The sequence below is a fragment of the Diceros bicornis genome, chromosome 35 (genome assembly GCF_020826845.1).
Source record: "Diceros bicornis minor isolate mBicDic1 chromosome 35, mDicBic1.mat.cur, whole genome shotgun sequence".
NCBI classification, from domain to species: Eukaryota; Metazoa; Chordata; class Mammalia; order Perissodactyla; family Rhinocerotidae; genus Diceros; species Diceros bicornis.
The window spans coordinates 11,656,794-11,684,463 of NC_080774.1; the positions used below are offsets into that span (position 1 = coordinate 11,656,794).

General features: G+C 58.9%; 1 protein-coding gene across 4 annotated transcripts in view; it reads right to left on the reverse strand.

Annotated features, from left to right (window-relative positions):
- The window catches only part of RBM19 (RNA binding motif protein 19), a 147,102-nt gene that overhangs the window by 22,110 nt on the left and 97,322 nt on the right, over positions 1–27,670 (reverse strand). For all 4 annotated transcript variants that reach the window (XM_058531490.1, XM_058531489.1, XM_058531487.1 and 1 more), the window contains exons 22-23: positions 26,800–26,905; positions 14,359–14,479 (exon numbers count right to left, since the gene is read on the reverse strand). In XM_058531490.1, the coding sequence (XP_058387473.1) occupies positions 14,359–14,479; positions 26,800–26,905 (227 nt within the window). The remainder of the gene's footprint in view (positions 1–14,358; positions 14,480–26,799; positions 26,906–27,670) is intronic.

The following is a 27,670-nucleotide window of genomic DNA, read 5'->3' on the forward strand; positions in this document are numbered from 1 at the left end:
GAATGCCAGCCCTCTTCTCTGTCACCTTCCTCTGAGTCACCCCAGCTCCAAAGACTCTCTCCTCCCCTTTGGTCACTTAACCATTTAAAGAGCCAACACCTCGTGAGGCAGTGTGGGGGCTACAAGCTCCTGTCCGCGGGAAGCTCATGCTCTGAGCACCTGCACAGGCGCCATAGTAGAGTGAAAAGATCCCGCACCACCCAGAGCCGGGTTCCCATCCCGGCCCTCCCCTCCCCCGGTGGGACCTCGGGTGGTGACTTCACCTCTGGAGCCTCTGCCCCATCTTCTGGGACAGGTGGCTCCGCCAATCCCGCAGGAGGCCCAGGAGAGACGGACACGGGACGGGTGACCGCTGTCCTCTGCGCCTCGCGCTCAGCTGGCACTAACCGCATTTGGGATTACTTGTGTACGTGTCCCTTTTACATTCTCATTGATTTTTTCTTTTTGGTGAGGAAGATTGTCCCTGAGCTAACATCCATGCCCATCTTCCTCCATTTTGTACGTAGGACGCTGCCACAGCATGGCTTGATGAGCGGTGTGTAGGTCCACGCCTGGGATCCGAACCTGCGAACCCTGGGCCGCCCAAGTGGAACGTGCAAACTTAACCACTATGTCACCAGGCCAGCCCCTACATTCTCATTTTTCAGTAGGTGGTGCGAGCACAGGAATGTTCCAGAGGAATGAGGGCATATCGTGAAAGGCAGACCTGCCCTCCGCGGCTGCACCAGGCCCATGGTGATTCCTACGGCAGCAGCCAGCCCAGGAGCGCCTGCAGGTGCTAACCGTGGCTCACCCTCCAGTGCCCCCAGTATCCAGCACGGGGCACCCGGGCAGCTGCTATCCGCAGAGCCTTCTAGAGAAGTGCAGCCCAGGATAACTCAGGCCCTGGTTGGCTCCTTGAGAGCCCCTCTGCCATCTGAATACCCCCGGGACTGCACTGGCCTGGCCCCATCAGACTCCGAGCTCTGTGAGGGGGCTGGGTCTGTCTGTCTGTCTGCTGTGTCCCAGGGCCCAGGGCACAGTAGGTGCCCTGTAATCATCTGTTGAATGAACGAATGAATGAATGAATGAGGCCTAGGGCATCAAGGTGGGTAACTTCTAAAAAAATAAAACTGCTGTTGTCGGGATAGCAATAAAACAAATAGCGTGGCAGAGCTGGGAGGCACCTGCGACGTCATCTGGCTGGGGAAACTGAGGCCCAGAGGGAAGGGGAGCCCGCCAGAAGAGGAAGCACGAAGGACGGGCACTTCACAAGCAGCGTCTCATCTGAGCCCCACAGCCCCTGCAGGAGGCGGGCGGCACCGCCCAACGGTGCGGGCGGGAAGGGGGAGGCACAGAGAGGCGCACCTGGGGCCCCACAGCCAACCTGCGGCAGCCCATGACTCTGCCTCGGTGGGTCCAAGTTGCAGCCCACGCAGGCTCTGTGTTGTGCCCCGTGGTGCTGCTGGGGGGCCCTGCCTGGGGCGGGGGGCACGGCCAAGGTCACACAGGAGCCTGCGACACGGCACGCGGCTACACGTCTGGCTTTAGGATCGGACACACTCGGCTCTGGCTCCCAAGCTGTGTGAGCCTGGGCAGGGCATGTACTCCGTCTGAGATTCGATCCCTTGCGTATAAGATGGGGGACAGGCTGTTCCTCCACCCCTTCCCCTCTCTGTGCTGCCTTCTCTGACCCCGGGCCCAAATGTAAAGGAAGCCTTCCCTGACTGTCCGGAGCAGGTGAGGGGTCTCCCTTCCGGCAAAAGCCTATCGGAACACCCCCATTTCTCAGCACGGATCATGACTGCACTCAGGCACGTGAGCACTGACAGCACAGCCCAGCGCTGACTAGCTATGTGGCGGAGGCAGATTAGCTCCTCTGTGCCTCAGTTTCCTGATCTGTACAATGGGGACACGATGACCCCTCACGGGGTGGTGGTGGGGACTGGAGTGAAGAGAGCAGCGCCTGGCTCCTGGTGAGGGCTCCATCAGGGTGCTGAGAGCAACACCTCTGTCACTATTGCTCAGAGCAGAGGGGTTGGTTTAACACGTCTCTCTTTGCCACTAGGCCAGTGAGCGCCAGCAGGGCGGGGCTGTCAGAGGAAGGCCAGTACACAGTCGGCGATGTATAAATGGCTGTTAGCTAAATGAAGGAAATGATCCGGTTTGTCCAGGCCAAAGGAGGCACGATCCCCCACCCCCCAGGTTGGGAGACGGAGGCCCAGGGGTATCCACTGACCGCTGTGGGGCGAGGGGAGTGGAAGGCAGGTTAGCGACCGGCCACCTCCATGGCCTTGGAAGTCAGACAGTGGAGGTCCCAGCTCTGCCACTTAACGGCTCTGTGACCTTGGGCAAGTCACTTCAGCTCTCTGGGCCTCGTGTGAACACTGGGGATGAAAACAGGGCCATCTCGCAGGGCAGCCGCGAAGATTAGCGGGTTTGTGCATGGAGCCTGGCCCCCTGAGGGCTCGGAACCCATGAGCCAATGCTGCTCTGCGGGGGCTGGCGGGTCAGGCTCAGGTTGGGCCCCCAACTGTCCCCCCGAGGACGCGTCGGGCCCCGAGTTCCCACCCGACGACACTCGGCACCCCCCGCGGGCCCTGCCCGCACGCGGAGCACCCAGTTTGCAGGAACAGCTGCTGAAATCCCACTTTCCCGACATCAAAAGCCTCAGTGCGTTTTCACCAAACAAACATAATGCAGAACCGGAGGAAGGTGTAAAATAAATAAACGAAACAAGCTGTGCATTTTCTTTCAGTCTTACAGCTGCACCCGAAGATAAACAGCGAGTGAATGTCACCCAACATCAATACCCGGGAAATTAACTTGACAAAAAGCTGAGCCGGCCCCCAACAACCCCCCAGACCTGCCCCCGCCCCCCGGCCCCCTCCAACCACCACTTTGCATTTCTGGAGTTCCCATCTAATGATTTTATTTTTCAATTAATTCCTTGACAGAATGCCAGCCCGCGCCTCTCTCCCGTCCTTGGCTGGCGCTGTCGCCCCGCGTGGAAGGCACAGGCGGGCGGGGAGAAAGGCGCCGTGGGCGGGTGGGGGGCTGTCGGGGGGACGACAGCAAGCGCTGCAGGGGGTCTGGTTCTGGAGGCAGCACGTTGAGGAAAGGCGAGTGGGGAGAGGGCATCCTGAGAACAGGCAGGGGGACCAGCCAGGGAGGCTGGGTTCCGAGTGCCAGGTGGCTGCGCCTGGCTGGGCGACCTGGGGCAAGGGCCTGGCCTCTCTGTGCTCAGTCTCTGCGGTTACTGAATAGAACCCAGCTTCTTAAGAGCGTTAGAGGAGTACACAGACTTAAGGCCTTTACCACAGCGCCCTGCACACAGCAAGCACCCAATAAAAGGATGGCGTTCTCACTGTCATCAATGGAAGCTGTCACTGAGAGGCTGTGGGCAGGTCACTTCCCTCTCTACAAAATAAGGACAGCAAACCAGCTCTGGCCACATGCAGCGGCCACCCTGGGTGCTCCACCCTGGCGGTCACCCACAGCACGGGCAGCCCTGGGACACGTTAACGGCTCCCCCGCCACCCCGAGGGCCAAGCCTCAGGTGCACGTGTGGCCCTGGCACGGGGCAGGCTGGAAGTGTCGGGGATTGAGCCCCTGGAGAAACTCTCCACCAACAGGGAGTTGGCGGACACATGTCCCAGGCCCCTCAGCTCCTGGGGGACAGTTCTAAGGTGTGGGCTGCTCATGGTGGCCCCTGGACTGGCCCCGCCTCCTATTGCCGTGTGCGTTCCTGGGCTCACCTCTGAGGTGACGTGCTTGGTGCCCGAATCCACGTCTCGGGGTCTGCTCCGGAGGATCCACACCAAGACCCTGGTGTCTACAGGTGACCAATGGGACGAAGCGGAGCCACACCCCGCAGGCCCACCAAAGAGCGTCTGAACTTGCTGACATCGCTCAACTAAAACAACAAGTTACTAATGTGTAAAAGCGGGGAGCTGCTGCACAACAATCTCCGATTCTACTTTCTCTTGAGACTGGCTGACCTGACCCGTGTCCCCACCTGAGGGGACCGACGGCCTGACTGCTGGCCGGCCCTGGAGACGGGAGGCTCACCACCCTGTGCCTTTGGCCTGTTCCTGGAGGCCCCGGGTTTGCTGCTCCCGGAGACAGAGGACAGGCGAGGCCTTGCCAACTGTGAAGTGCAGGCCCGCGTGGCAGGTTTACACCCCCAGGCGGGGGAGGGGGCCGGTGCAGCTCTGTCTCCACCCTTCCCTCCAGGGGAGGAAGGAGGCTGGGGTGGAGTGCGGAGGGCAGGACCCCAGGATGGAACAGGGCACCCACAACCCTCAGACTCAGTGGCCTGCTGTCCTGGGCCCTTGGGGGGACACACGAACCAGCGATGCCCACCCTGTGGAGCAGCAGGGCACCTGGGACGCATGGTGGGGGTACTGCGGGGGCTGGCCCCCGAGGGCGGGCCTGCTGTGTGAGGCTGCCCGCCCCCAAGGGCTGGCTGAGCCAGACCCCACCTCAGCTGCCGGCGCCCGGGTGCCCCTGCCTCCTGGCTCCGGATCTTGCAGCCCCCACGGGCGGAGCCCTCGGAGAGCCAGATGCGCCTGCATCCCACGGCCCTGTTAACAGCAGGCGCACACTAATTGCTCACAGAATAAAGGGCACCCCTCAGGGAGAGGACCAGCCTGGCTCACAAGACCAAGTTAGTGGCTCTTGATCGGTGCAAGGAGGCTGTTTTAAGGAGGTGCCTCTTCAAGGCTGGTCCTGCTAAGAAGCAGGCATGATCTGAGGGAGCCCTGCTCAGAGCTGGCGGGCAGAAGACTGGGCCTCAGCCCTCCTCTCCACCACAGGGACTTACAGGAGTTGCTGAACTCCATACCTCAGTGTTCCTGTCTGTGAAATGGGGAGGGGGCCTGCCCTCCTGATCTCAGGTCTGACGGGCGCCGGCCTTCAGTCATCACAGCAAGTATGCACTGAGTGTATGCTATGTGCCAGGCCTGCTGCGAGGACACAGCCACAAAGGAAACCTACAGGACGTCCTGGACCACCAGCCACAGAGGCCACGCTGGGGCCCCAGGGCGGGGTCTCAGCTCTGCCACTCACTGGTCCCTGGCCTCTGAATGACTCGAGAGAGTTACCCTCTGTAGAGCGGGAACAGAAGAGCGCCCACTGCAGAGGAGCCAATGAGATAAGGCGGGGAAGCACTCAGCCCAGGGCCGGGCACACAGAGGTGTCAGGTCAACGTGAAAAGGGACAACGAGGTGTCCTCTGAGGACACGCAGAGGGCAGCACGGCCCCGTCAACCGGGAACCCAGCAGGCTGAGGCAGCGCTGAGAGCTAAAGAGGAGGCACTGACGGTCAGGCAGGGACCCCTGCAGCCCTGGGCCTCGAGTCCGAGCTCTTCAGGGCAGAAGCAGGGGTGACTCCCTAGGCACCTTCTGGCCCTGGACCGCAGGCTGGGAGTGGACTTCCGGAAACCCCAGGAGCTGGGTGGTATCACTGTCCCATTTTTCAGATGCAGAAGCAGTCACTCTAGAGCTTTGGGGAGCTCACATGCCCACAGACTCCCCAAACGGGGCCTTGAGCTCGGACGGGGCCGGTTCCAGGGCCTTCCTGTCACCCCGGTGACGCCTATGGTCCCGCGGCTCAGTGGCCCACCCTGCGGTGGGGACAGCGGCCCCGCCCTCCTCAGAAGCAGCTCCTCCACAGGAAGGGGTGGAACAGCACCCACTGCCTGCAGAAGTTCTCTCAAGAGGCTAGTGTTCTCAACCAACTGCAGATAGAACCATCTAGAAAACCACTGCTGCCTGGACCCTGCCTCCAGAGGTTCACTGGCAATGGCCTGGGGTGGGCACTGGCTATTGAGACTGCTGTGACCACTGCTGTGATTAATCGGGATGCTGAGGACCCTGGCTCCCTGTGAAGCAGGGGACGGTGGTGCAGCCGGCGGGTCGGCCTCGCCCGGGGCTCTGGGTGTCCCCGGCACGCACGAATTTCAAGGCAGCTAGACTGGTGGCTCCCCTCCTCAGGGATTGGGGAAGGTGCTCTGGCCTGGATTATGGTGGCTTTAGCCCACGGTAGAGCTTGCGCTGGGCTAAGCCTGTGGCTTTCGGGCTCGCTCCTGCATGTGTCTGCATTAGTTACAGACACTGGAGAAGCCTGTGCAGGCTGGGGAGGAAGGGGCGTGTCCGGCGGAAGGTGACTCCCTGCAGAGGAAAGAAGAAAAAGGAAGCAGGAAAGGTTGGAAGGCACCCCCAGGCCCCTGCCTTGGGCCTGGAGGGATCTTTCAACTCCTAGGGGCTTGGTCGATGTTAGCTGCCTGCCCCCTTCCTCTTGGCACAGGCCCTGGGTTGGGAGTACTTGCTAAAAAGGCGGAATCAGTAACATCGCCTCAGGGTGCCAAGGAGGAATGAGGTCTGCCCCAGGATCTGTAAGTGCAAAGGCCTGGAGGGGCCAGGCGGGAATGTGAAGGAGTCAAATGGTTTGGGTGGGTGACTGCACGGAGGGCTGTGGACTGCGGCAAACGGAAAACCCATGCACTCAGCCCCAGCTGGCCTCTGGGAGTGCAGGACCTGGGTGGGCAGACTGGGTTTCTCAAGAGAGAACGGAAACTCGATTTTCAGGTCATATCTTCTGGTAGCAAAATACTGGTGATGAATTAAAAAAAAAAACTTTTTTCATATCTTGTAGGCAAAATAAAGGTGTGTGGCTGATCTCAGCTGATGGCTCACCAGTGTGGCCTCTGATTTATTAAACCCCGCTAGTTTCACTTGTGGTCGTGCAGCAGTAATAAAAACCTCCTCATCTGTGTGCTTTCCTTGGGTTTCTCCGGCCTGGGCCAGCCTGCAGCTCAGAAACAAAACCGGCCACCCCCTGCCACCAGCCACAACCCTGGAGGGAAGTCCACCCTCCTCCTGCCCCTATTTCCAACACTCTGTCCCCAGGTCCCCGAACCCTCATCCAATCCGGGCCCAGCCCCTTCCCCTCCCAAGTTGCTCTGAAATTCTCCTTCTGTCAGTTTAATTCCGTGATCGATGAGGAAGAGCAGGAAAAATGGCCCGGCACAGCTGGTTTCCCCGTTAGCCCTAGCAGGGATTCCCGGCCTCGCTGGCGACGGCTGAGTGAAATGTTTGCAGAACGCAGAGAACACAAGTCAATAACAATTTAGCTGGATTGGGAGCAAGTACCTTCCCCGCACGGACAGCCACTCCCGGGGGAAGGGGAAGACAGTGTGCCGGATATTGCTGAAGCGCCTGGAAATATTTCCAAAACACCACTCAGAGGCAGTGGCGTGGGGGGTGGGAACAACGAAGGGGGGGGTGACCCGGAGGACAGCTGCTCCAGCTTGCTCCCAGCCCCTCCAGCCCCCCCAGCACCTCGGCAGCGGGAAACATTCGGCTCTGTGAACGTGGCTCCCACCCCACGGCCAGCCATTTGCACCCCTGCGAGCAGCTGCCACCCAGGAGCCTCCTCGACCAAAACAGTCCTGCTGCTTGATCTTTCTTCTCTCAACTCTGCCTCCACCAGCGGCGGTGGCTGGGGGCGTGTGAGGAAGAGGGGTCTCCCGGGCCAATTTCAACCGCTCTCCCGGCGCCACCCACCAAGGCGGCTGAGAGCAGGTGAAAGAACAAAACACAGCACCCTGGGCAGGGAAGGCAATCCATTCCCAAGAGGGCAGCGACAAGACACCTCCTGCATCCCGCCGGACCCCACGGTGGCCTTTCTGCCATCAGGACCCTTTGTGGCAATCTGGGATAGTCCCCCGTCACCTGCCTCCTGCTGGGGACTTCGACACCTCTGGAGGAAGGGCTGCCACAGCGAAGTCTTAAGGAAGGAGTGAGAGGCACCCAAATTGAGGAATAAAACCGAGGCGGGGGAGCTTACAGGAACTTTCTGTCTCCAGAGAGCTGGGAAGATGCACGGCAGAGGATGTTTTAAATAATAAATTCTGTGACTTCACATACTTGCGTGAACTTTCCTGTGGTTTTTAAAGCCTGATGATTATGTTTTCATGGCCAAGATCAAGGAGGCGTATTTCCCAGGGCCAGTGTGGGGATAACGGGCTCTCCTGGTCCCGATCTTTTGAAAATGTGCCGTCCTGTGAATGATTAAGTTATGGTGGTGGTGGTGGGGGGTGAACTGTGGCAGGCTTTAAATATCATCTGTATGCTGATGACTTCCAAATTTATACCCCAGCCCAGACTTTGCCCCTGAGCTCCGAACTCATAGATCTATCCGCCTGACAGCCCCCAGGGAGTCCTAATAGGTGTCTCACATGGAACTTGTCCCCATCACCCCCCACCTGAGCTTCCCGGCTTCCCGGGCCTCGCTCATCACAAGGCACCACCATCCTCTGAGCGACTCCAGCAAAACCTCCGCACCGGCCTTGATTTCTCCTGTCCTCCAGAAGCAAGTCCAGCTGGCTCGACATAAGCTCAATCCACTTGCTTCTCTCACTCCTCGTCTCTGCCCCGCCTGGGCCTCTGAGGTCCCTTGCTGGGACGACTACAAGGAGACGCTGACCTCCATTCCTGACCCTCTACAGTGCATGCCCCAGAGAGCAGAGGGTGAGGTCTGGTAGTATAACTGAGGCCACGGCACCTCCCTCTTTAAATCTTCCAGGGACTTCCCACTGCATCTTGAGTAAAAGTCAGCCTCCCTGCCATGCCCCACAAGGCCCCACAGGGAGCCTTGCTGGCCTCTCCAGCTCTGCTTCCCACCACTCTCCCCCCTACACTGTTCTCTAGCCACAGGGACCTGCTATGAACATGCTTCTGCCCCAGGGCCTTTGCACCTGCGATTCCCTCTGCCTGAATGCTTTCCCTCAGATCTTTGGCTGGCTGGCTCCTCCACATCTCACAGAAATGCTGACTCCTCAGAAAGACTCTCTCCAACCCCCAGATGGAAATCTCCCCGCACCTCCCCACCCTTGAGGAGTATGTTATGTTTTCTCATTTCCCCCGTAGGGCTTGCTATCGTCAGGACATCGATGTTATTAAATTTCTCTTTTGCATTATCTGTCTCTCCCACTCAATCATCAGCTCCACGAGGCCGGGGACCCTCTCTCTTCTTCACTACTGTCCTCTGTGCTGAGAAAGTCTGGATAACCAGCTGATCAGTGACGAATGGAAGTGGACCAGAGTGAGAAGCAAAGCAACGGGCCTCCTTTGCAGGGAAAGCTGGAGTCCTTGAGCAGAGGACTCTAGCGGGGGGGTGGGGGTGGGGTCCTGATGCCTCTAGAATTGTAAACTCTCTGAGAAAAGGGGGCCATGGTGGGAGGCTTTTGGATAAGATGAGGGCAGCTGTTTCACAAGGCCTGGGGGCTGCAAGCTTTTCCTGTAAATGGTGAGACCATAAATATTAGGCTTTGCGGGCCACAGGGTCTCTGTCCCAACTACTCAACCCTGCCCTTGCAGCGCGAGACAGAGCCACAGACACACGTGAACAAATGAGCATGGCTGTGTGCCAAGAAAACCTGATTTATAAAAACGGGCTGCAGGCTGGATTTGGTTGTGGGCTGTAGTTTGCAACCAGTGCCCTACCTGGATTGGGAGCCCAGATCCAATAAAGGGGGACAATCCGGGATTTAGGAACTGCTGGGGCTATAGGGAGTGGTGAAATAGGGTTGTCTGTTCTGCAGTGTGCAGAGCTGTGTGCCCTCAGGCAAGCCACCAGACCTCTCTGGGTCTCAGTTTGCACCTCAGGAAAATGGGAACAGCACCTCTCTCCAGGGAGTTGTGAGGCTAAAATGAAACCCCTGGGCATTGCTCTCTGCACACAGTAGGTCCTCAAGAAAGCTCTCTCCTTATCTTTCTTTCTCTTTCATCTGACTCAACCTTCAGTAAGAAATCACATGACTGCCTCTTTTCAGACCAGTGGTGTTCCGGCTCAGGGTTGGGAATATCTGGCTTCAGAGCAACAGGGCTCCAGTGCCGGCTGCCCGCCTAACTAACCGTGGGCCTGGGGCCCGGGTTCCCTCCTTGCGGGTGACAGTGAGGAGGAACTGACACGCACACAGTGCCCAGCACATGCTAGGTGCTCCGTCAGATTGGGCCATGTGACGGTTAGGGTCTCAGCTATGTCTCTGTAACCACCCTGCACACAGTGTGCACCACCCTGTGCTAGATGCAGGGCCTGGGCAGGGGATGTGGAGAGGGCCTTGTCCCCTGGAGGGTACAGCCTCGCAGGGAGAAGAGAAATTCAACCATCGCCTACGTGACACAAACTGGCAGGAAGACGGGGCGTGGGGACCACAGGTGAGGGAGCTGGGGACAAGGGGGGCGGGGACAGTTGACCTCTGAGACTGTGGCTGAGACCCGGAGGCAAAGGGCTGGGGATCCGGCTGATGGGACGCAGGCCCGGCCCTGGCCCCTGCCCGGCCGGAGGGCGGCTGTGTGCTGGAGGCCAGCGAGGAGGGGACAGGCGCCCGTCTGTGCTGGAGAGAGATCTCCCGCCCCGGCCGGCCTGGCTCGGGTGGGGACGGCGCGGCTGCGTCACTTGCCATGCCAGTCATGTCTGCGCTCCCAGCTCCGGAGGTGAGAGGTGCAGCCGCTAACCACAGCCCATCAGTCCTCGCAGCTGGAATAAGACAACGCCGGGAAGCGGAGGCGCGCTCCCGGCCAAATAAAAGCCTGTTTGCCCGGGCCTCCCGGGCTGTGCGCGCTCGAAAACAGAGGCTTCTGCAGCCAGAGTGCTGCCGGCCCATTATATTCTCGCGCAGGAGCCGCGGCCTGCAGAGGCCCTGAAAGCTTCTCGGTGCCGCGACCCCGCTGCTGTGTAACACGCTCGGAAGAAAGGGACACAGCCAGAGGCCGCCGTTCCTCCCTCTCCCCTCCTTGCTCTCTCCACCCTCCCACATGCCAGGCACCGAAGAATAGCCCTTCTCCTACCAGGGGCCCGGAGCTGGAGATGAGAACGCGGATTGTGGGCGGGCGGGGCGGCAGGAAGACGGGAGGGGAGGGCGGCTCTGCGGAGACGGCCCGCCGGCCTGCATTCCTTTTCGAAAGCACCTCCGCCTGGTGTCAAGGTCTCTGTCTACTCGGCAACTTTTCAAATGACTTTCAAAGACCTGCTCTATGCTGTTCAATTTGATGGGTATTTCGTAAGCATCAACTGGTAAGGGAAAATATAATACCCTGCCATCGCACAGGGGCAGGGGATGGGACGCTTCCACTGGGGCGGGGAGGGCTGGGGGGTTAAAACAGGCTTCTTTTGGCTCCAGGAAGGGAGCCTGGATAAGCAGCGAGCACCAGACCGGCTCTGAGCACGTTCAGTCCCCACAACTGTGTCGGAGGCAGGACGACGTTACCCATGCAGTCTCACCAGTGAAGAGTCCTCCTCCTCCTCCTCCTCCCTCTCCTCCTCCCCATCGCCACTGCGTACTAACAAGCAACCACCACGTGCCGGGCACGGGCACGCACTCGAGACACGCGAGATCAGGTGGTGTCTAAAGTCAGATGCAAACACACTATCTTGAGTACTGCCCATGTGTTGGGCATATTCATTCTCATTCTCTCTCCCTCTCCCTCTCTCTCACACACACACACTTGTTACTGTCCAGGCTTATAAAAACCAGGGCTCTTCCTTACGTCTCATTCCTCTGCCCCGAGAGCATCCTCCCTTCACCTGGCTTGACTGGAATGTAAGGAAAACAGGGAGCGTTCTTGGCAGCCCAGAGAAAGAAGAATTCGAGCCCCGACGGGAAGGGGGGATAAAGAATCATATCTGCTGCATGCTCACTATCCCCCAGAAGTGTTACAGGCACCATCTCCTTTAAGCCCCACGTTCCCCTCACGAGGCAGGCACCCCAGTCCACTGTACACATGACAAGGCTGCAGCCGAGCAACTTGCCCAAGGTCACAGAATGGGCATGGGGACACACAGCGGTGCACACTGGCCCATATGAAGGCCCGGGGCAGCAGGATGCTAAAAGCCTAGGTCTGACTCCTGACTCGCCCCTCTGTGGCTGGGTGCCGTTGTGCAAGTTATCTGCCCTCTCTGTGCCCGTTTTCTCATTTGTGAAACCGAGGATAACGACAGTATTGACCTCCTAGGATTCTGCAGGACTAATACCTGTGAAAGCCCATTGACAGTACCTGGCACGGAGTAAGGCTTAACAGATGAAGGTTGTTACAGTAATAATAATCGTAATTAGTATTATCTTGCCTGAACTGCACATCGAGCTGTCCCCCTTGACCTAGGCTCGTCAGGGACCCTCGGGCAGGGAGAGAGGCTGGTCACAGGGGCTGGTCACTCTCGGCCCACCAGCATCCTGTCTTCGCGGTCGCCTGCAGCCTAGCAGCTGGTCTGCTGGAGGAGCTGAGCCCCAGGGCAGGGGCGCACTCGGGGGGACTGCTGCTGATTGCAGCGCTCACAGCGAGGGCTCTGGCTGGGGCCACAGCTCTGCTCTATCTGCTCCGGCCACCTCCCACTGTCCCCAAGGGCAGCTCAGAGGCCACGGCGTCACCAGCAAGCTTCCTGCTGGGCCCTGCCGAATGGCTGGGAAGCCTGCCTTTCATTCCGAGGCCCACGTTCCACAGGGAGCCCTGTGTCGTGGCCTTGGCGCTCAGGCAAATGGGGCTCGGGGCCCCCACCTGAGATCTGAGTGCCTTCCTGGCAGAGATCAGGGCAGGGGGAAGGGACTGGGCACGGGTCCCACCTGCCCTCGGAGTCTGCCAGGGCCCTGGAAGCTCTGAACAATGCGGATTTCGACACAAATGAGCTGGGTATTTTTCGCCACAGGGAAGGGGCAGAGCAGGGCAAAGGGTCCAGCCAGGAGAGCCGGAGGCCAGCAGCCCTGTGCTGAACATTTGAGGCCGCCGTGGGCACCTCCTGCTCCCGAAGAGATCAACCAGACAATGGGGTGGGGGGAGAGGAGGACTTGCATTTCCAGAGCAGCCGTTCTGTGCTGACTCGTCCATCCCCTCCCTCACCTCTGCACCTCAGTCTCCTCATCTGTGAATGGGGACAAAAGAACATGCACGCCACAGGGCCTTCTACGAGGACATGCTGCGTCAACTCTAAAGGGCCATGTGGTGTTTTTCGCTATGACTTATTATCCACTCCCTCCATTTCTGGAAGGGACTTCGTGGATTCTAGGTTCAGGGTCTGGAGGAGTCAGGATGAAGGAAGCCTTGCAGTAAACACTCACACACACACCCCAGATCTAATGGAGCCCCAGACTTTGTGACAACGGCCTTTGCTCGTTTAACCCAGTGCATGGGGGCGGGGGGAGGCTGTCAAGTCGTCTGGAGTTCAAGTCTCAGCTCGGCCCCTTTCCAGCTGAGTGACCCTGGGCGCACACACTGCTTAACCTCTCCAGGCCTCAGTTTCTTTGTCTGTAAGATGAGGGCAGCAGTGCCCACAGCTGCTGGGCTGCCGTGAGGATCAACGAGACATGCGTGTCCCATCCTGAGGACAGCCCTGGCACACAAGAAGTCCTGAAGAAACAGCAGTTGTCACGGGGCACCTCAATGCCTGGTTGGTCTCAATTCTCTCACCTGCAATATGGGGCTAATCCTGCCCACCTCACAGGGCCGTGGGGGAATTAATGGGAAGACATACGCAAATAACCCATTCACTACTGGCTTATTTATCTACCAAATAACCCATTTACTATTATTATTCTACTGGCCCCCGGCTGGGCCTCGGCCTGCAGCTGATGGCGGAGACAGCCGGTCCCACAGACATGCTCTGGCCGAGCCTTCGCTGGAGTGGGGCAATACTGCTGTCTCTGGAACTCAATTTATTGAAGGGCTTCTCTCCCTCGCAGGCAGAACTGCCGAGCCGGCATCCTCCGCTGGCCCCAGGGGGTGGGGGTCCGGGAGAGGCCCTTACATAAACATTTGCCGACAGGTGCATGTGGGCCTGTCAATGGCTGTCGATAAGGACAGGTTCTCTTTCTGCACGTCAGGATTTGGGGACTTACTGAGTTGTGAGCTTGTGACTGTGTACTGGGCCCTGGTTTCTCCGATTTCTCACTCGCCTCGGCTCGTCTATTCCCCAGCCTTGGACTGAGGGCCCGGCCTGTGCCAGACACTGTGCCAGGCACGCGGGCCCAGGGATGAACGGACCAGTGACAGAGATGAGCACAATGACACGGTCTCCATGCTGGGAGAGCCACCAGGGATGGAGGCGGGGGGCTAAACACCCTGACCCCACTCTCCTCCTCTCCCCGACTTCCTGCCGGGCCTCCCAATGACCTGCCCTGACTGGAGGCCGAGAGGGCATGGAGGCCACCGATGCCGTCCATGCAGGTCAGGCTCCCAGCACGGAGCAGGGGGAGCAGGGTGGAGAGTAGATCTGGAGGGGCAGACTGGGGGCGCTCAGCACAGGCAGGGAGGTGGGCCTAGTGCCCTGCGCCCCCGCGGCCCGTCTAGGCAAGGACAGTTCTGGAAGCCCCGGCGCTCTTACCATGGAAGTGCTCTGCCGTCTTCCGCCGCAGGGCCTGCAGGCTCACCTCCGAGTCGGCCCACTCCAGGACCAGCCTCCGGCCGTACAAGTGGGTGCTGTGACACAGGGCGTTGAAGGCTCTCTGGGGAGAGGGGACAGGAGACGAAATAGCGCATCAGCCAGGACCTCACCGCAGACTCTCCCTTCTGCCCTCCCCCTGCCTGCCGGCCTCGCAAAGCTGGAGGCCAGGTCGTGGCCCTGGTGACACCCGATCTCTGGCGAGGGCGTGGGAGCCGTTGGGCACATCTATTCAATTAGTGGGTTACGTTCCCAGGGACAGAGCTGCAAGTGACGGTGCGGTCAATATATCCGCCGTCGGGGCCAGTAATTGGGGCCTGGGCCGGGCGGCCGTCTTCTGGCCCACATTCCATCCTGTCTGCGGAGGGTGACCCCATTAGCCAGCTCACCTCCCACCTGGCTGTCAGGGGCAGCGCCACGTCAGAAGGCCGAGCCCTGTTTAGCCACTCAATGACACCCACGCAGGCCCCTCATTCTCACTTGGTGGCACTGTCCTTCGCTGGCTGGCCCTGGGGATCTGTCCTCCACCTCTCCCTGCCGCCCTCGGCCAGATCACCCTCTGCCTCCTCACCAGCCCCTGCCCTTTCGGCCGCCGGCTTCCACCCCGGCCCAGCGGCCTGGGTCCTGCCACGTGCTCTCCCCTTTGGCTCTTCGCTGTCCCCAACCTCGGCACTCTGCCCACTTCCCTCTTTTTGATTTTTGTTTTCCAACAGCTCAATTGAGATACAATTCAGGTACCATACACGTCATGCATACGATGCACACAATCCAGTAGGTTTTAGTATATTCAGACTGGTGTAACCATCACCATATCAATTTTAGAACATTTTCATCATCATCACCCCAAAAGAAACTCTGTTCTCATTAGCAGTCACTCCCCACCCCCCAGCCCCCAGCCAGCACTGATCTGCTTCCTGTCTCTGTGGATGTGCCTGTTCTGGACGCTTTGTATAACTAGAATCCTGCAGTATGGGCGAGCTCCCTCTTCAACATCGCTAGGTCTCAAGCTAGACAGCACTGCGCGGGGGCCCCTCCTGCAACACTCTGTGCCGCAGAGGCCACGGCCAGGAGCTGGACTGTGGACTCACCCTGCCTGGGCAGGGCGGGCTCTGAACTTCCCAGCTCCAAGACCTTGGGCCAGCGAAACGCATCTCCCCGGCCTCAGTTTCCTCACCTATCAAACAGGAATGTTATTGGTACTCCAATCCAATGGTTCGTGAGAAGATGAGAAAGAGTTAACAGGGAAAGGGCCTAGAACAGTGTAGGGGCACAAGTAAGCACTCAGTAGATGCGGGTTCTCGTTGTTGCTGTTGTGTTGGTACCACGGACTTATCACATTTCAATTATTTTCTCTCAGCAGGGAGGCCTCATGTCAGCACTACGTGTGAGAAGGGCTGGCTCCCGGTGCCCGTCAGCACCAGAGAGCTTCTGGGCTCTGGCACGAGAAGGGGAGCTTTGGGGTTTGTTCCTCCTGATTCTTTGATGCCCCAAGGAGGCAGCGGATAACCAGGAGGGTTTCGGACTGCAAGCAACCCAACCCTGGCCCTCAACCGCAGGTGAGTGACAGGGGTTGGACTGTGTCCCCCAAAAGAAGACATGCTGAGATCCTAACCCCTGGTACCTCAGGACGTGGCCTTATTTGGAAACAGCGTCTTTGCAGATGTGCTCAGTTAAATTCAGGCGAGGACACACTGGAGGGGAGTGGGCCCTAATCCAGTGTGGCTGTGTCCTTACGAGAGACGGCCACGTGAAGACACAGAGACAGGGCGAATGCCGTGTGAGGATGGAGTCAGAGACTGGAGTGACATCTACAAGCCAAGGAATGCCCAGGAATGTCCGCTGTCACCAGAGGTGAGGAGGAGGCAGGGAACAGATTTTCCCTCAGAAGGAACCAACACTGCTGACACCTTGATCTTGAACTTCTGTGGGTAAGCCACCTGCCCCACTATGAGCCTCGGTTTCCTCATCTGTAAAATGGGGCTAATTGTGGGACTTACACGTGAGCCCCGTGGGTGGCCCAAAGTAGATATTCCATAAACAACTGCATCTGAAGAACACCGACGGGAGGTGGGCGGGACACGCATCTTTTAAGAACTAGACAGGTGGCCAAATTAAAGAAACGCTTTGCTCTCTTCTGTGCTTTTCTGAGAAGGGCCAGGTGCAGGAAACTTTTTCTCTCCCTTTTTTTTAACTTTAATTTAAAAAACTCTTTCTGACTGCCAGCAGAGCCTCTGCATTTTTTTCTGTGTGGATATAAAAATGCATCTGGACTCCGAGCTGAAATGGCCCATTCAGAGCTTTACAACACACGCGTTCTCAGCTGGTGAGGCAGAGAAACAGCCTGACTCGGGGAGCCGGGGTTTGAAGACGGGGGAGAGGAACTGGTGGGGAGTCTGGTGTGGCGGGTTTCCATCCTGGTGCCAGGGTCCCTGAGGAGCTGCGGTCCCGGGGAGAGGGTCGGGTGGGGGCGGCTGAGGGGCTGCACATGGTGGAAGCTAAGCCGACGTCAGAAGAGGGGGCTAACAGAGCCCGGGAGGGGGCCAGGCGAGACGCCCCAACCCCAGCCTTGCTCTCCAACTCCAGCTGTCAGATCTGTTTCTTTCTTACCCCTGGAAACCCGTCCTTCATTCCTGTGCCACCCAAGCCTGACTAGGTCTCCATTCATTGCAGAAGTCGCTGAAAATTCCCTCTCTTGGCCTCCCTCAGACATCGACCCTTGCAAATTCTCATCTCCTCCTCTTTGGAAGGGCTCTTCACGTCATGAGGAGCGGTGGCACAGCAGTTAAAACCGGGTGCTCTGGACCTGAGCTACTTTGGTTCAAATCCCTGCTCCACCACTTACAAGCTGTGTGATCTTGGGCAAGCTGCTTAACCTCTCTGAGCCTCAGTTTCCTCATGTGTAAAAGAGAGGCGGCAGCAGAGAATGGATGGGAGGATTCAATGAACTATTAAGTCTAACACTCACCACGCTGCCTGGCACATAAGAAGTCTCACTCAATGCTGGCTGTTAGTATGTGTGCCCGCGACTCCCCATTATCACACTAAAGAGTAGGAACAATGGTAGGCAGGATACAAGAGTTCGTTTGTATGTGCAGTGAGAGCACAGTATGTGGTTCTCCAAAAACAGTTCTAACCCCGAAGGTTAATAAGCAATCAGGGTGCGTTCCAGAGCGCCCACTGCCCGGTGGTTGGGATGTGGTGGCCTCAAACTGTCGCAGGTGTGAGGACAGAGATTCGAGGCTAAACCTGGCCCTGGATAAGCCGGAGGAACTGCATTTCATGAACAGGGCCTAACGAGATCCTGCCACACTGAGGCATCCCAGGAGGTGGGGGTGGGTGAGGAGGAGGCCAGAGCCCGGGCCTCGAGGGGCTCTAGGACTGGTGTAGGGGAAGAAGCTGAGGTGTGTGGAAGGTTCCAGGCACAGCAGAGGGGAACCTGCAGCCCTGGCCCCTCTGGCCTGCGGTTCGCCAGCAGCATCTCCCTGGTCTCGGAGCTACACTTGACTCCACTGAAGCCTGCGCCACCTCCTCCCCAGAGAAGCATCCTCTGCCCAACAGCCCTTGGGCCCTGTTCATCTCGGGTGCTGGGGCTCAGCGCAGGGCTGGTGTCTTGACTGAGGGAGTGTACAGTTAGACGTTCCTGGCCCTCAGCTTCTCTCCAAGTCCCGCTTCTGCTGCCTGTTTGCCCCCTGGAATCAAAGGCCTTCTCCTTCACGGATTATGGGTTGCCTGGATCCCACAGGACCCCAAGCACGTGACCTCTCCCTAACTCATGAGAACAGACACTATTCTCCCGGTTCAACCAAGGGAAAACTGAGGCACTGGCCAAGGTTTGTGGGCAGGCCGCCTCCTTTTCCTTGCAGGCTCTATACGTCCCATCTCTGGGCCTTCATAACACATGCCCCAGCTCGGAAGGGCTCCCTCGTCACAGCCTCCTTGCTGGTGTCCAGGACAGGCCGTACCCTCCTCGCACGGGCTGCAGCCAGGGGGCTGCCCTGTGCCCGGTACACTGGCCCCCATCCCAGCACCTGCCCCTAATGCCTGCCTGAGTGCCGGCCTTCCCGGCTCGACCTTTACCCTCGGAGGGAAGGCCGCTGTCCCTGCTACTGTTAGCACAGTGCTCGGGCCAGTGTGCTCAGTGAATATTCTGGAGCAAACTGCAGAGTCTCCTTCACTGGGTCTCGAAAACACATCTCCAGCCTGGGAGGGACAGTTCGGCTGGTCCTGGCTGGAGATGGACAGCTGGCTTAGATGGCCTGCTACGGTTCCCTCACACCCTGCCAGTCAGACCACGGAGACAGTGGGGCGAGGAGCACGTCTCGTCCTCGACTGTGCACATGAGTGGGATGCTCTGCCTTTGGGTAGGACAAGATACGATACACACAGCCTTGGGTCTGGCTGACGGAGAGAGAGGAGAGACCCTGCTCCCAACATGCGTGACTCTGGGACCTCGCAGGATGGGAATGGGCACCCGTGCCACCAGGACCCGGTAGGCCACCCAGTCGCCTAGTCGTGTCGCTGCAGAAGCCTGAAGATCCAGAATAGACGGCCAAGGGTGCATTTGTTTGGCCAAGAGGGGAATGCTCAGAGGAGACCCCTGCTCTCTGGCGCCACTTCCCGCCATGGCCTGATGGGCGGGGCTGGTTACTCCTGCTCCTCTCCCTGCCCCATTCTCTGTGCTGCCCGCCATGGCCCAGATAATGGAGGCGCCCTCGCCCTCCTTACTATTTAGGTTAAGCAAATGGGGGGCGCCCGGGGGGGTCTGGAAGGGGGGTGGTTTCTTCCCCTGCTCCCTCCCCCCAGGACCACAGCTTCTGCCAGCAGCCCCTCCTGGACGGCACGACTCTCACCTTTCCCTCCAAGTGTCCCTTTCGCCTAAGGGTGGGAACAGCTCCCACTGTCCCTGGTCTCTGGGGGCTTCACCATCCCTGGCGAGTCCCTGAGCCCTACCTACCCCTCCATAGATATCTCCTCATTTGAACCATCTGGGGGTGGATTCTGTTTCCTGACCCAGATGGCTGCCTGATGTCCCCGTGCCTTGACCCGGGACAGATGGACTTCCCGCTTCAGAGAGCAGGTCTCAGGCCCTGGCTCTGCTCAGAGAACGTGAGGCCCGACCAGAACTACTCTGAGTCCAGCTACCCCCACGATCTGGTGCTCTGGCTCCGCTGTCCTGGAATCCCACCTCTTTGATCTCCTCTGACCTCAGCCACCGACCGCGGGCACCGAGGGCCCTGGCCCCCAGCAGCCTCTAAGCACTCCCCTGGAAGGAACTCTGTGAAGGCAGAGGGGGAATGACGGTCGCGGGCCAGGCCTGGTGGCCATCTTTCTGGAGCAGGGAAGCATTGGAAGGTAGCCAGCACGGCGCTGGGCCTGACCTGTCCGCGGCTCTCCCTGGAGACAGACCTCCTCCTCTCGGCAACCAAAGCCCACTCGGTGCCCTTGGCAGGACTCCCGGCCCCAGGGCCAGGCTCCGGGAGAGATGAGGACGGGGCTCCTGCCTTCGGAAGTCCAGGCCACTCTCTAGCTCCTTCTGCTCTGTGTCTTGCAGAGGGGGAGGGCTGCATCTCTCAACAGACGCCCAATCCACCTGAGCACGGACAATGCCAACCTGTCCCAAGCCATCTGCGCCCCCCACGCCTGGAGTAAGCGTGACCCAAGCCGGCCAAGAGTGACCACGTGTGCCCAGGAGCACAGCGACTGAGCCAAGGGAACAGGAGCATGGGCCCCTGCTGGGACCCGTGGGGGCTTGGGTCCTCTCCGCTGAGGTGGCAGAGAAACGGGCCGGTCACTTCCGGGAGGATGGCCTGCTGCCTGGGGATGTTTTGCATCATCTCCCCATGGGCACCGTCCTGTGCTCTGAGGGGCAGACCCTTTTTGTCCCTGTCCCAACGCTCCCAGCGTCCTGTAGGCAAGCTCTGGGCAAACCTGCCAGCTGCTCACGGCCTCCACAGGGGAGCAGCGGGGCAGCAGCTGGTCCCTGGAATTAGTGGGTCTCTTTGCACAATACCAGGTGACTCCGACCACGGGCCTCACTCAGCACCTGGGTCCATTCCAAGGTACGATACCAGGGAGCTGAGGGTGAGTTTCTAAGAGAAATGCCCAGGGCCCCATTTTCAGGCTGTTGTGTCTAAAATCTTTCAGACAAATAGATGCCTCTTCCATTCATTCATTCATCCATTCATTCATTTGTTCACTCAGCTCAATCCAATTCAACTCAACGGCCCTGGAGGACCTACTCTAAGCCAAACACTAAATTACGGGACACGAAGGTGACACACCACCTCTGACCTCTGGAGAGATAAGAGCCACCAGCAAAAGAGGGCCGATCCCAGGTGGCCACGGGTCAGAATGAAGAGGGAACGGGCAGTGTGGCCTGGTAATGCTCTCGGGCTCCAGAGCGGGCAGGAGCTGTGGCCCTGCTGCTTTCTGACTTTGTGACCCAGTGAGAAACTTCTGAGCCTTCACTTTCTCAGCTGCAAAGTGGGGGCACTTCCACCTCCCGGGGCTGCTGGGAAGAACAAATGAGACAGCAACCACAGTCACGCGTCGCTTAACGATGGGGATACGTGCTGAGAAATGGGTCGTTAGGCGATTTCGCCATTGTGTGAACACCACAGAGTGCACTTCCACAAACCTAGGCGGGACAGCCTGATACACACCAGGCTCTATGGTACTGACCTCATAGGACCACCGTCACATATGCGGTCCATGCTGCGCCCACGGATTCCTCATTTCCAGGGGCCACACCCCCTCCAGACCCCAGCTGCACTCCCACAGGGGCCCCGCGGAGACCGCCCTCTACTCCCTCCTTGCACTCAACGAAGCAAAGGTGTTGAACGCGCATCATTGATAACCTGACGGCGATCACTGTTTGCTGTACATACAACCCGGCCCAGCACTGCACTGGGGCCCCGGGCACCAGCAAGGAGGCGGCTGTCCCTGCCTGGAGAAGCTTGTCTGGCTCGCCCACCTCCCCTCTTTCCCCCACAGGTCCTGTTTTGGCGGACTCTGCAAGGTGAAGGCCAGGGGTGTGGAGAGGCCTAGTGGGAGCCACTATAAAACACCCAGCATCACCCCAACTGGGCGGGCCCGGGCCATGTGTCCTCACCACCTCTGCCCCTTCCCCCCACATCGCACAAAAGTGAGAAATGAGAGAGGAGACGTTAACTGGTGCGACCCCACAATTAGAGCTGCGGCTGTTTACCACAGCGAGAACGGCTCTGCCTGCCAACCCAGCCGCCATCGCGTCTCCCTACTGCCGGCTCCCCCCAAGTGTTTATTTAAGCCAACACATTGCTCTGCTAATTGGATAACATTCCATGTGAAAATAGACCTTTTAAAACAACAGCAGCGGCGGCAAATAAAAACAGCTGCACTGCAAAAGTACAAAGGCACGGCGGGCGCGGGGAGAAGGATGCTAGGCGTGTGCACGAGACAAATTAATATTCTGGTTTCCGGCTGCAAGTCTCTTCTCTGCATTCTTTCCCTTCCGTGTCGTCCTTCCTTCCTTCTTCCATGACCACCCTGGTCTGGGTGAAGAGAGAGGACGTGGGGCAGCTTCTAAACAGAATCCCAATGGCTGCTGGTGGCCTCTTGGCCCATGGGAATGTGCACACCTGACTGGGAATCCAGTTCACCTGTCCAGGTAGACTCTGCTGCCTCTGAGGGAAGGCTGCGCCTTGGGCTTGGGAGGGTTGGAAAGAGAGCCGGTGTGTGCTAGTGGGGGCCCCTAAAGCCCACTCCTCCTCTGGGGTCTGCAAGGAGCTGAGTTCATCCTGGGCTTGTTCCCAAGACATGTTTTAAGGGCCAACCTCTTAGCCTTCCTCCAAAATGTCTCTACTTGGCAAGTCCTTCTTTGGTGAGGTGTTGGGCTGGGTGAGAGGTGATGGGTATGGCGGAAAGAGAAGGCGGCTGGCACAGAGCTTGGCACGGAGCTGGCACTCAATTTAAGTGAATAAATGAATGAAGGGAGGGAGGAAGTCCTGAATACGTGCGCTTTGGAATCAGATGGACATGTGCAGTTTTGCAGCTCTGCCCAGTACTGGCTGTCTGACCCTGGGCAAGTGACTTCACCCCTTTGAGCCTCAGTTTCCCCATCTGTCAAATGGCCCCCTACCACCTATCTCCTGGAGTCCCAGGAAGATTAAAGATTACATATGCAAATGCCCAGCACCGTCCCTGCTGAAGACGGGCTTGTAGAGGTTGATGGTTTTTATCAAAAGCCAAGATGCCACCCTTCCAGAAACATCACCAGGGCCCAGAGAATCACGTGGCGCCCGAGACACTACAGACAGCTGTGCACATAAGCACAGACCCAGGCCCCCGGGGAAGACCCGTGCATATGGGACGCGTTCGCGTCCTTGCCTTCTCGGCTGTCTTCATCAACCTTTGTCCTCTGCTTTCCTCCGCCACGTTGGAGGAAGGCTCTTTGAGAAACGCTGGATCATCACACCTGGAGGTTTAGATGACACGGGCACTTTCAGAGGGACTGACATTCACTGCCCGGGACATCGGGGGATGATACAGCATCCTAGGCTGGGAGAACACGCCAGCTCATGGAGCCTGTGACGAGGGCAGAGGCCAGGTCCCACCTCTGGTTCAGCATCTCAGCAGCAGAGCCAGGTCTTGGCTTCCCATTGCCTCCCAGGGCTCTGTAGCGGCTGCACGGCCAGAGCTCAGCAAATGGTCGGGGAGACTGAGGAGGGAGTTATGCAAATCTCCCGCCATTCCCGGGCAGCTGCAGGTTGGGACGAGACAATGTGCGTGCGGTGTACATGTCACACACAAAGCCGGCGCTGCGGCCGTGGGAGCCTCTGGCTCTTGTCATCAGTTGCCTGGTTACTCTGAGCTCTGCCACATCAGCCTTTGCGGAGCCTCACGCTAGGATTCTTTCCAGTTTGGGGTGCGTGCTTGACCCAGGGGGCTTGAGGGAGAACAGAGTGCCTGGTGATGTGCGGGGTGGAACATGGTGTCATGCAGAAAGGTTGGAAGCCTCGGAATCCCTGGGCGCAGGGAGGCACGTGCTTGGGGCCCAGGCAGAGACAACGGTGCTGAGGGGATGGCTCTAGGAATAACTGGGGCCCAATTCTTCTCTCTTCCACCAGCTGGCGAAGCAGACTGGTTGATGCCAGGGAAGGAGCACTGTACAGGGAGTCCTTTTCATATTTTCCTCCCTGTCTCCTCTTCTCCCATTGGAGGACTGCTCGGGGCCCCCAGAGGAGGCTCACATCTCCAGGTCCCAGCTGTTGCTGATGCCGAAAGAGCGACCAACTATTTACCTGGACGGAGGGCACCACGACAGGAAACGGGAGCAAAGCCCTTGGAGAGGGGTTCCAGTGGGTCAGGGCTCAGGCAAGGCCTGGGAAGGGTTCTAAAGGAGGTCTCCTTCCCCAGAGCGCTTCAGAAGGAGGAGAACTGCGCCGGGGGAGCTGGCCCCAAGAAACTGGGGATCATGGAGGCTCCTCTGCCAGCCCTGGGATTCCCATGAATTCCTTCTACTGAGTAAAAAAAGATCCGCGGGATTTTTCACTCAATATCTCCTTGCAGCATCGTGCTCCTCTTCAAACTCACGCCCACCCTTGAGCTAACTAGGTATTTACAATATTCAGAATTCTATTCACCGACATGCAGTGCACACGGCTCTGTGGGTCAGTGGAGAGCGCTAAATGCTCCACTCGGAAGACAATCAGGTTCTTCAGACAGACAGGGAGGAGAGGGAGAAGCAACGGCAGCTTCTCCGGGAAGTGAAAAGAGCAAAGGGATCTTTGCAGGAGAGATGTGCTCCGGGTGGGTTCATACTTGGTGGCAGACCAGCTTCGAGGTAGCAGGCACAAACGGTCCTCGTGCGCCGCGTCACCTGAGGCGGTGAGAGGGAACAGCGGGGCCAGAAACAGCTCCGGAGCCAGGCCGCCGCCTGCCGGAGGCGAGGGGCAGCGAGAGCCAGTCCTGGAGGGGCTGTGGGCTGAGTCTTCACTGTCCTCGGCTGCCCTTTCTCCTCCAGGAGCCCGGAATAGAAGGCAGGGAAGGGAGGGAGGGGGAGGGGCCCCCTCCGTGAGTCACCGGACGGCTGTGCTGGGCTTTGGAATTAACGTCTGCAGCCTGGCGTCCGGTGCCGAGCCCTGGCTAATTGGGCACTCGCACTGTCCACCTGAGAAGCCCCCTTCTGCTCTAACGATCCCAGAGAACAGAACTGTACTGACTGCGTCCTGGCACTGGGGTGTGGGGAATCTCAAGGCTGGGAGCCTGTGCCTGGTCTAACCCTCTAGGCCCCGAGAGCCGTGTCAGGTCTGCCATCAACCTCTGCTCTGGAGAGAGGCCGCCGTGTGGAAGGGTGGCTTCCAGCTGAGGCGGCTCTGAGGTCTCTCCTCTGCTCCTTCCTCATCGCTTCCTTGTACATCATCGCCACCGTCACCACCATCACCATCCTCCTCCTCGTCGCAGCTGACAGACAGGGCGCACAGGGGCCAGGCCCTGCTCTCGGAACATCTCACCAAACCTCACGACAACCCCATGAGGGAAATCCCATTACCGTTTTATAAGGGGGGAAACTGAGGCATAGAGTCAGGAAGTCACCTGCCCGTGGCCACACAGCAGGTATGGGGCAGTGCCAGGATTCAAACTCGGGCTGTCAGGCTCCACTGTTTGGGCTCTCGCCGCTGGCCCTTAACCCTGCCCTTCAAGAGAGACGCTGCTTAGGCGCATGGGGTGACCCCCCGTCTCTCTCCCCCACTCACAATCTCGTGCAGGAAGCCTGACATGAAACAGATGGCAGTGGTTCTACAGCCGCCTGCCCAATCCCCCAGGAGGCCCAGAACTTGATGGAACACGGTGGAACGAACACCACCTGTACTCCCCTTCTCTCTCCGAAGATGAAGGGCCGGCCGGCTCTGAAGGGGCCTGGGCTCGTGGAAACAGCTCACTTGTCTTAAGCACCCTGTGCCAGGACCAGAGTCAGGGTTTCATGTGCACCGTCTGCCTTCACCCTGAGGTGGGATCTGCTGTTATTCCTGTTTTACAGATGAGGAGACTGAGGCACGGGGCAGGGTAAGGAAGCCCAGCCACCAGCAGTAAGAGCCTGTGCTCTGGATGGCTGCCCTCCACGGCTTCCCTCCGAGCCAACGAGGGGATCCCAAAGGTGCCTGCCCTGCTGATGGGAACAAGGGCGGGGGCCTGCTGCGTGCAGCGGGCGCTGCCCCTGCTGTCACGACGGGAGACGAGGGAAAGGCTGCCAGCCAAGAAGAAAGAGGAGCAGATGTCCAGACAAACGTGGCCACGTGTCAACAAAACAGGCACTTGAGCTCAAGACACCGAGACAAAGGTGGCTGGCAAGGCTCCTCGGGGTCCTGGGGGTGCCCTCGCTGCCTGTGCGTGTTCCCAGGGCCCACAAAGGCCGCAGCTGTGTCCCTGCGATGTCATCTCTGGCTCCACCCAGGGGCTCTGCAACGCCAAGTTGCTAAGGGCCAGTGGGTGTGATTCCAACAACACCCCGTTTTCCCACAGGACGCCTCGGCAGAGGCAGAGGGGACGCCAGCCGCGGTGAGACTGCCCACTGCTTCATCGTACCCTCAGGGAAAGAGGAGGCTGAGAGGGGAACGGCCTCCCGCAGGCACTGAGTTCACGGAGGGAGCCCATGATGACAGCGTGCTGTCACCTCCTTTGGGGATTCTGACCTGGTGCTACGAGGGCAGCGACCGTGGACACAGCCAGAACCCAATCACACAAGCTCTGCCCACATCTGCCGCTGGGCCGGGTGAGGACCCAGTCCCCACTGCAAGGACGAAGCCCTGCCGTGCTGCATGGAGCCCAAACCCGGAGAGGCTGCCTGGTTTCAAAAGTAAAAGGTATTCTACATCTCCAAGGAGCCTGCAGGAATTCTGTACATGGGTGTATACACAGCAGCACCCGTCTGGGCCGACCTCACCTGTAACCAGCACACAACAGAAGTCCTGGCCACCAGCGGGAAGGGCAAGGGGAAGGAGGTGTCCCCTGGGCTCCCACTTGGGTGCCTTGTGGCCTCCCTTCCCAGCACTGTCTCCTGGATCCCCTGCACTCTGCACAGCCTCTCCCACCTCTGGGGGCTCAGACGGAGGGGCTTTGTCTGACCTGGAGAGGCCTGGGAAATCACGTGCTTCCCCACTTTGCATCCTAGGTTCCTGCACATGTGACGTGGGGGAGGGAGAGGGGCACAGAACTGCCCCTTCCTTCAAACACAAAGCCCAGGGTCTTTTCTTCCAAGGATGTTGTGTAAATGAGCGGGGTCAGGGGAGAAAAGAGAAAAACCATATGGGGCGGCCACACACCCATGTTTGCTAAGAGGCCTTGCTGCTTCTCCTGCAAAGAGTCCAGAAAGGACAGGTCAGGCTGGAGGGGCCGTTGTCTCACCTTCGCGTCCTGCTTAGTGAGGAAGTCGACAAAGCCGAACCCTCTGTGCGAGCCTGTCCCGGTCATCTTCTTTGGCAGGCGGACGGTCTTGAGCTCCCCGAAGGTGCTGGAACAAAATGCAAAATGGGAGGTTCAGAATGGAGGCCTTCAAAGGGGGAGCGGGGCAGGACCCATTCCCACATGCTGATCCCTTCCAGTCAGAGAAGGGAAGTGCTTGCAGGTGTACATATACACACCCATACACGCACATACATACACATGCACACACACACGCGCACACATGCGTCAGCTCCCACTGGCTAGCATTAAGCTCCGGGGCGTGAGTGGCTTTCTCCTTCTAGACTCCGGTCACCACGCTGGGCAGGGAGGGAATGATGAGGTTGGAGACGCTGACGGAGAATGTTCGGTCTCTCTCTGACAAGCTGGCACGCTCGTCCTCCCCTTGCCTGCGCAGGTGAACATTCGGCAGGGGGATCCAGCCTTGTACACGCATGGCCAGGCTGGGGAGGCACCAGCCAGGGCCAGGGGCTGCTCGTGTGTGTGAGCCGAGGCCCTGGACTCAGGGTCAGCGGGGTCTCCTGACCTGAATCCGCCTCCACGGCTGAGCTGGGCGCACGGCGAGCCTGCACTGAGCAAACAGGACGAGCCCCTTCGCCCAGCCGGGGACCTGGGATGCTCCTTCAGCGCTCGGCGCTCCAATGACAGGCAGCTACTCCCTCTAAAGCCCACTTCCCCTGCCTCTGGGCTTCCGTTTTGATATCTGCTAAGCCAAAGTCAGGCAAAGCTCTGGAGAAGAAGATGGCTTGGCTCCCCCCGACAGGGATCAAATAGGTAAACACGGCCTCGGACCATCCCCCAGGCCCCCCTCCTT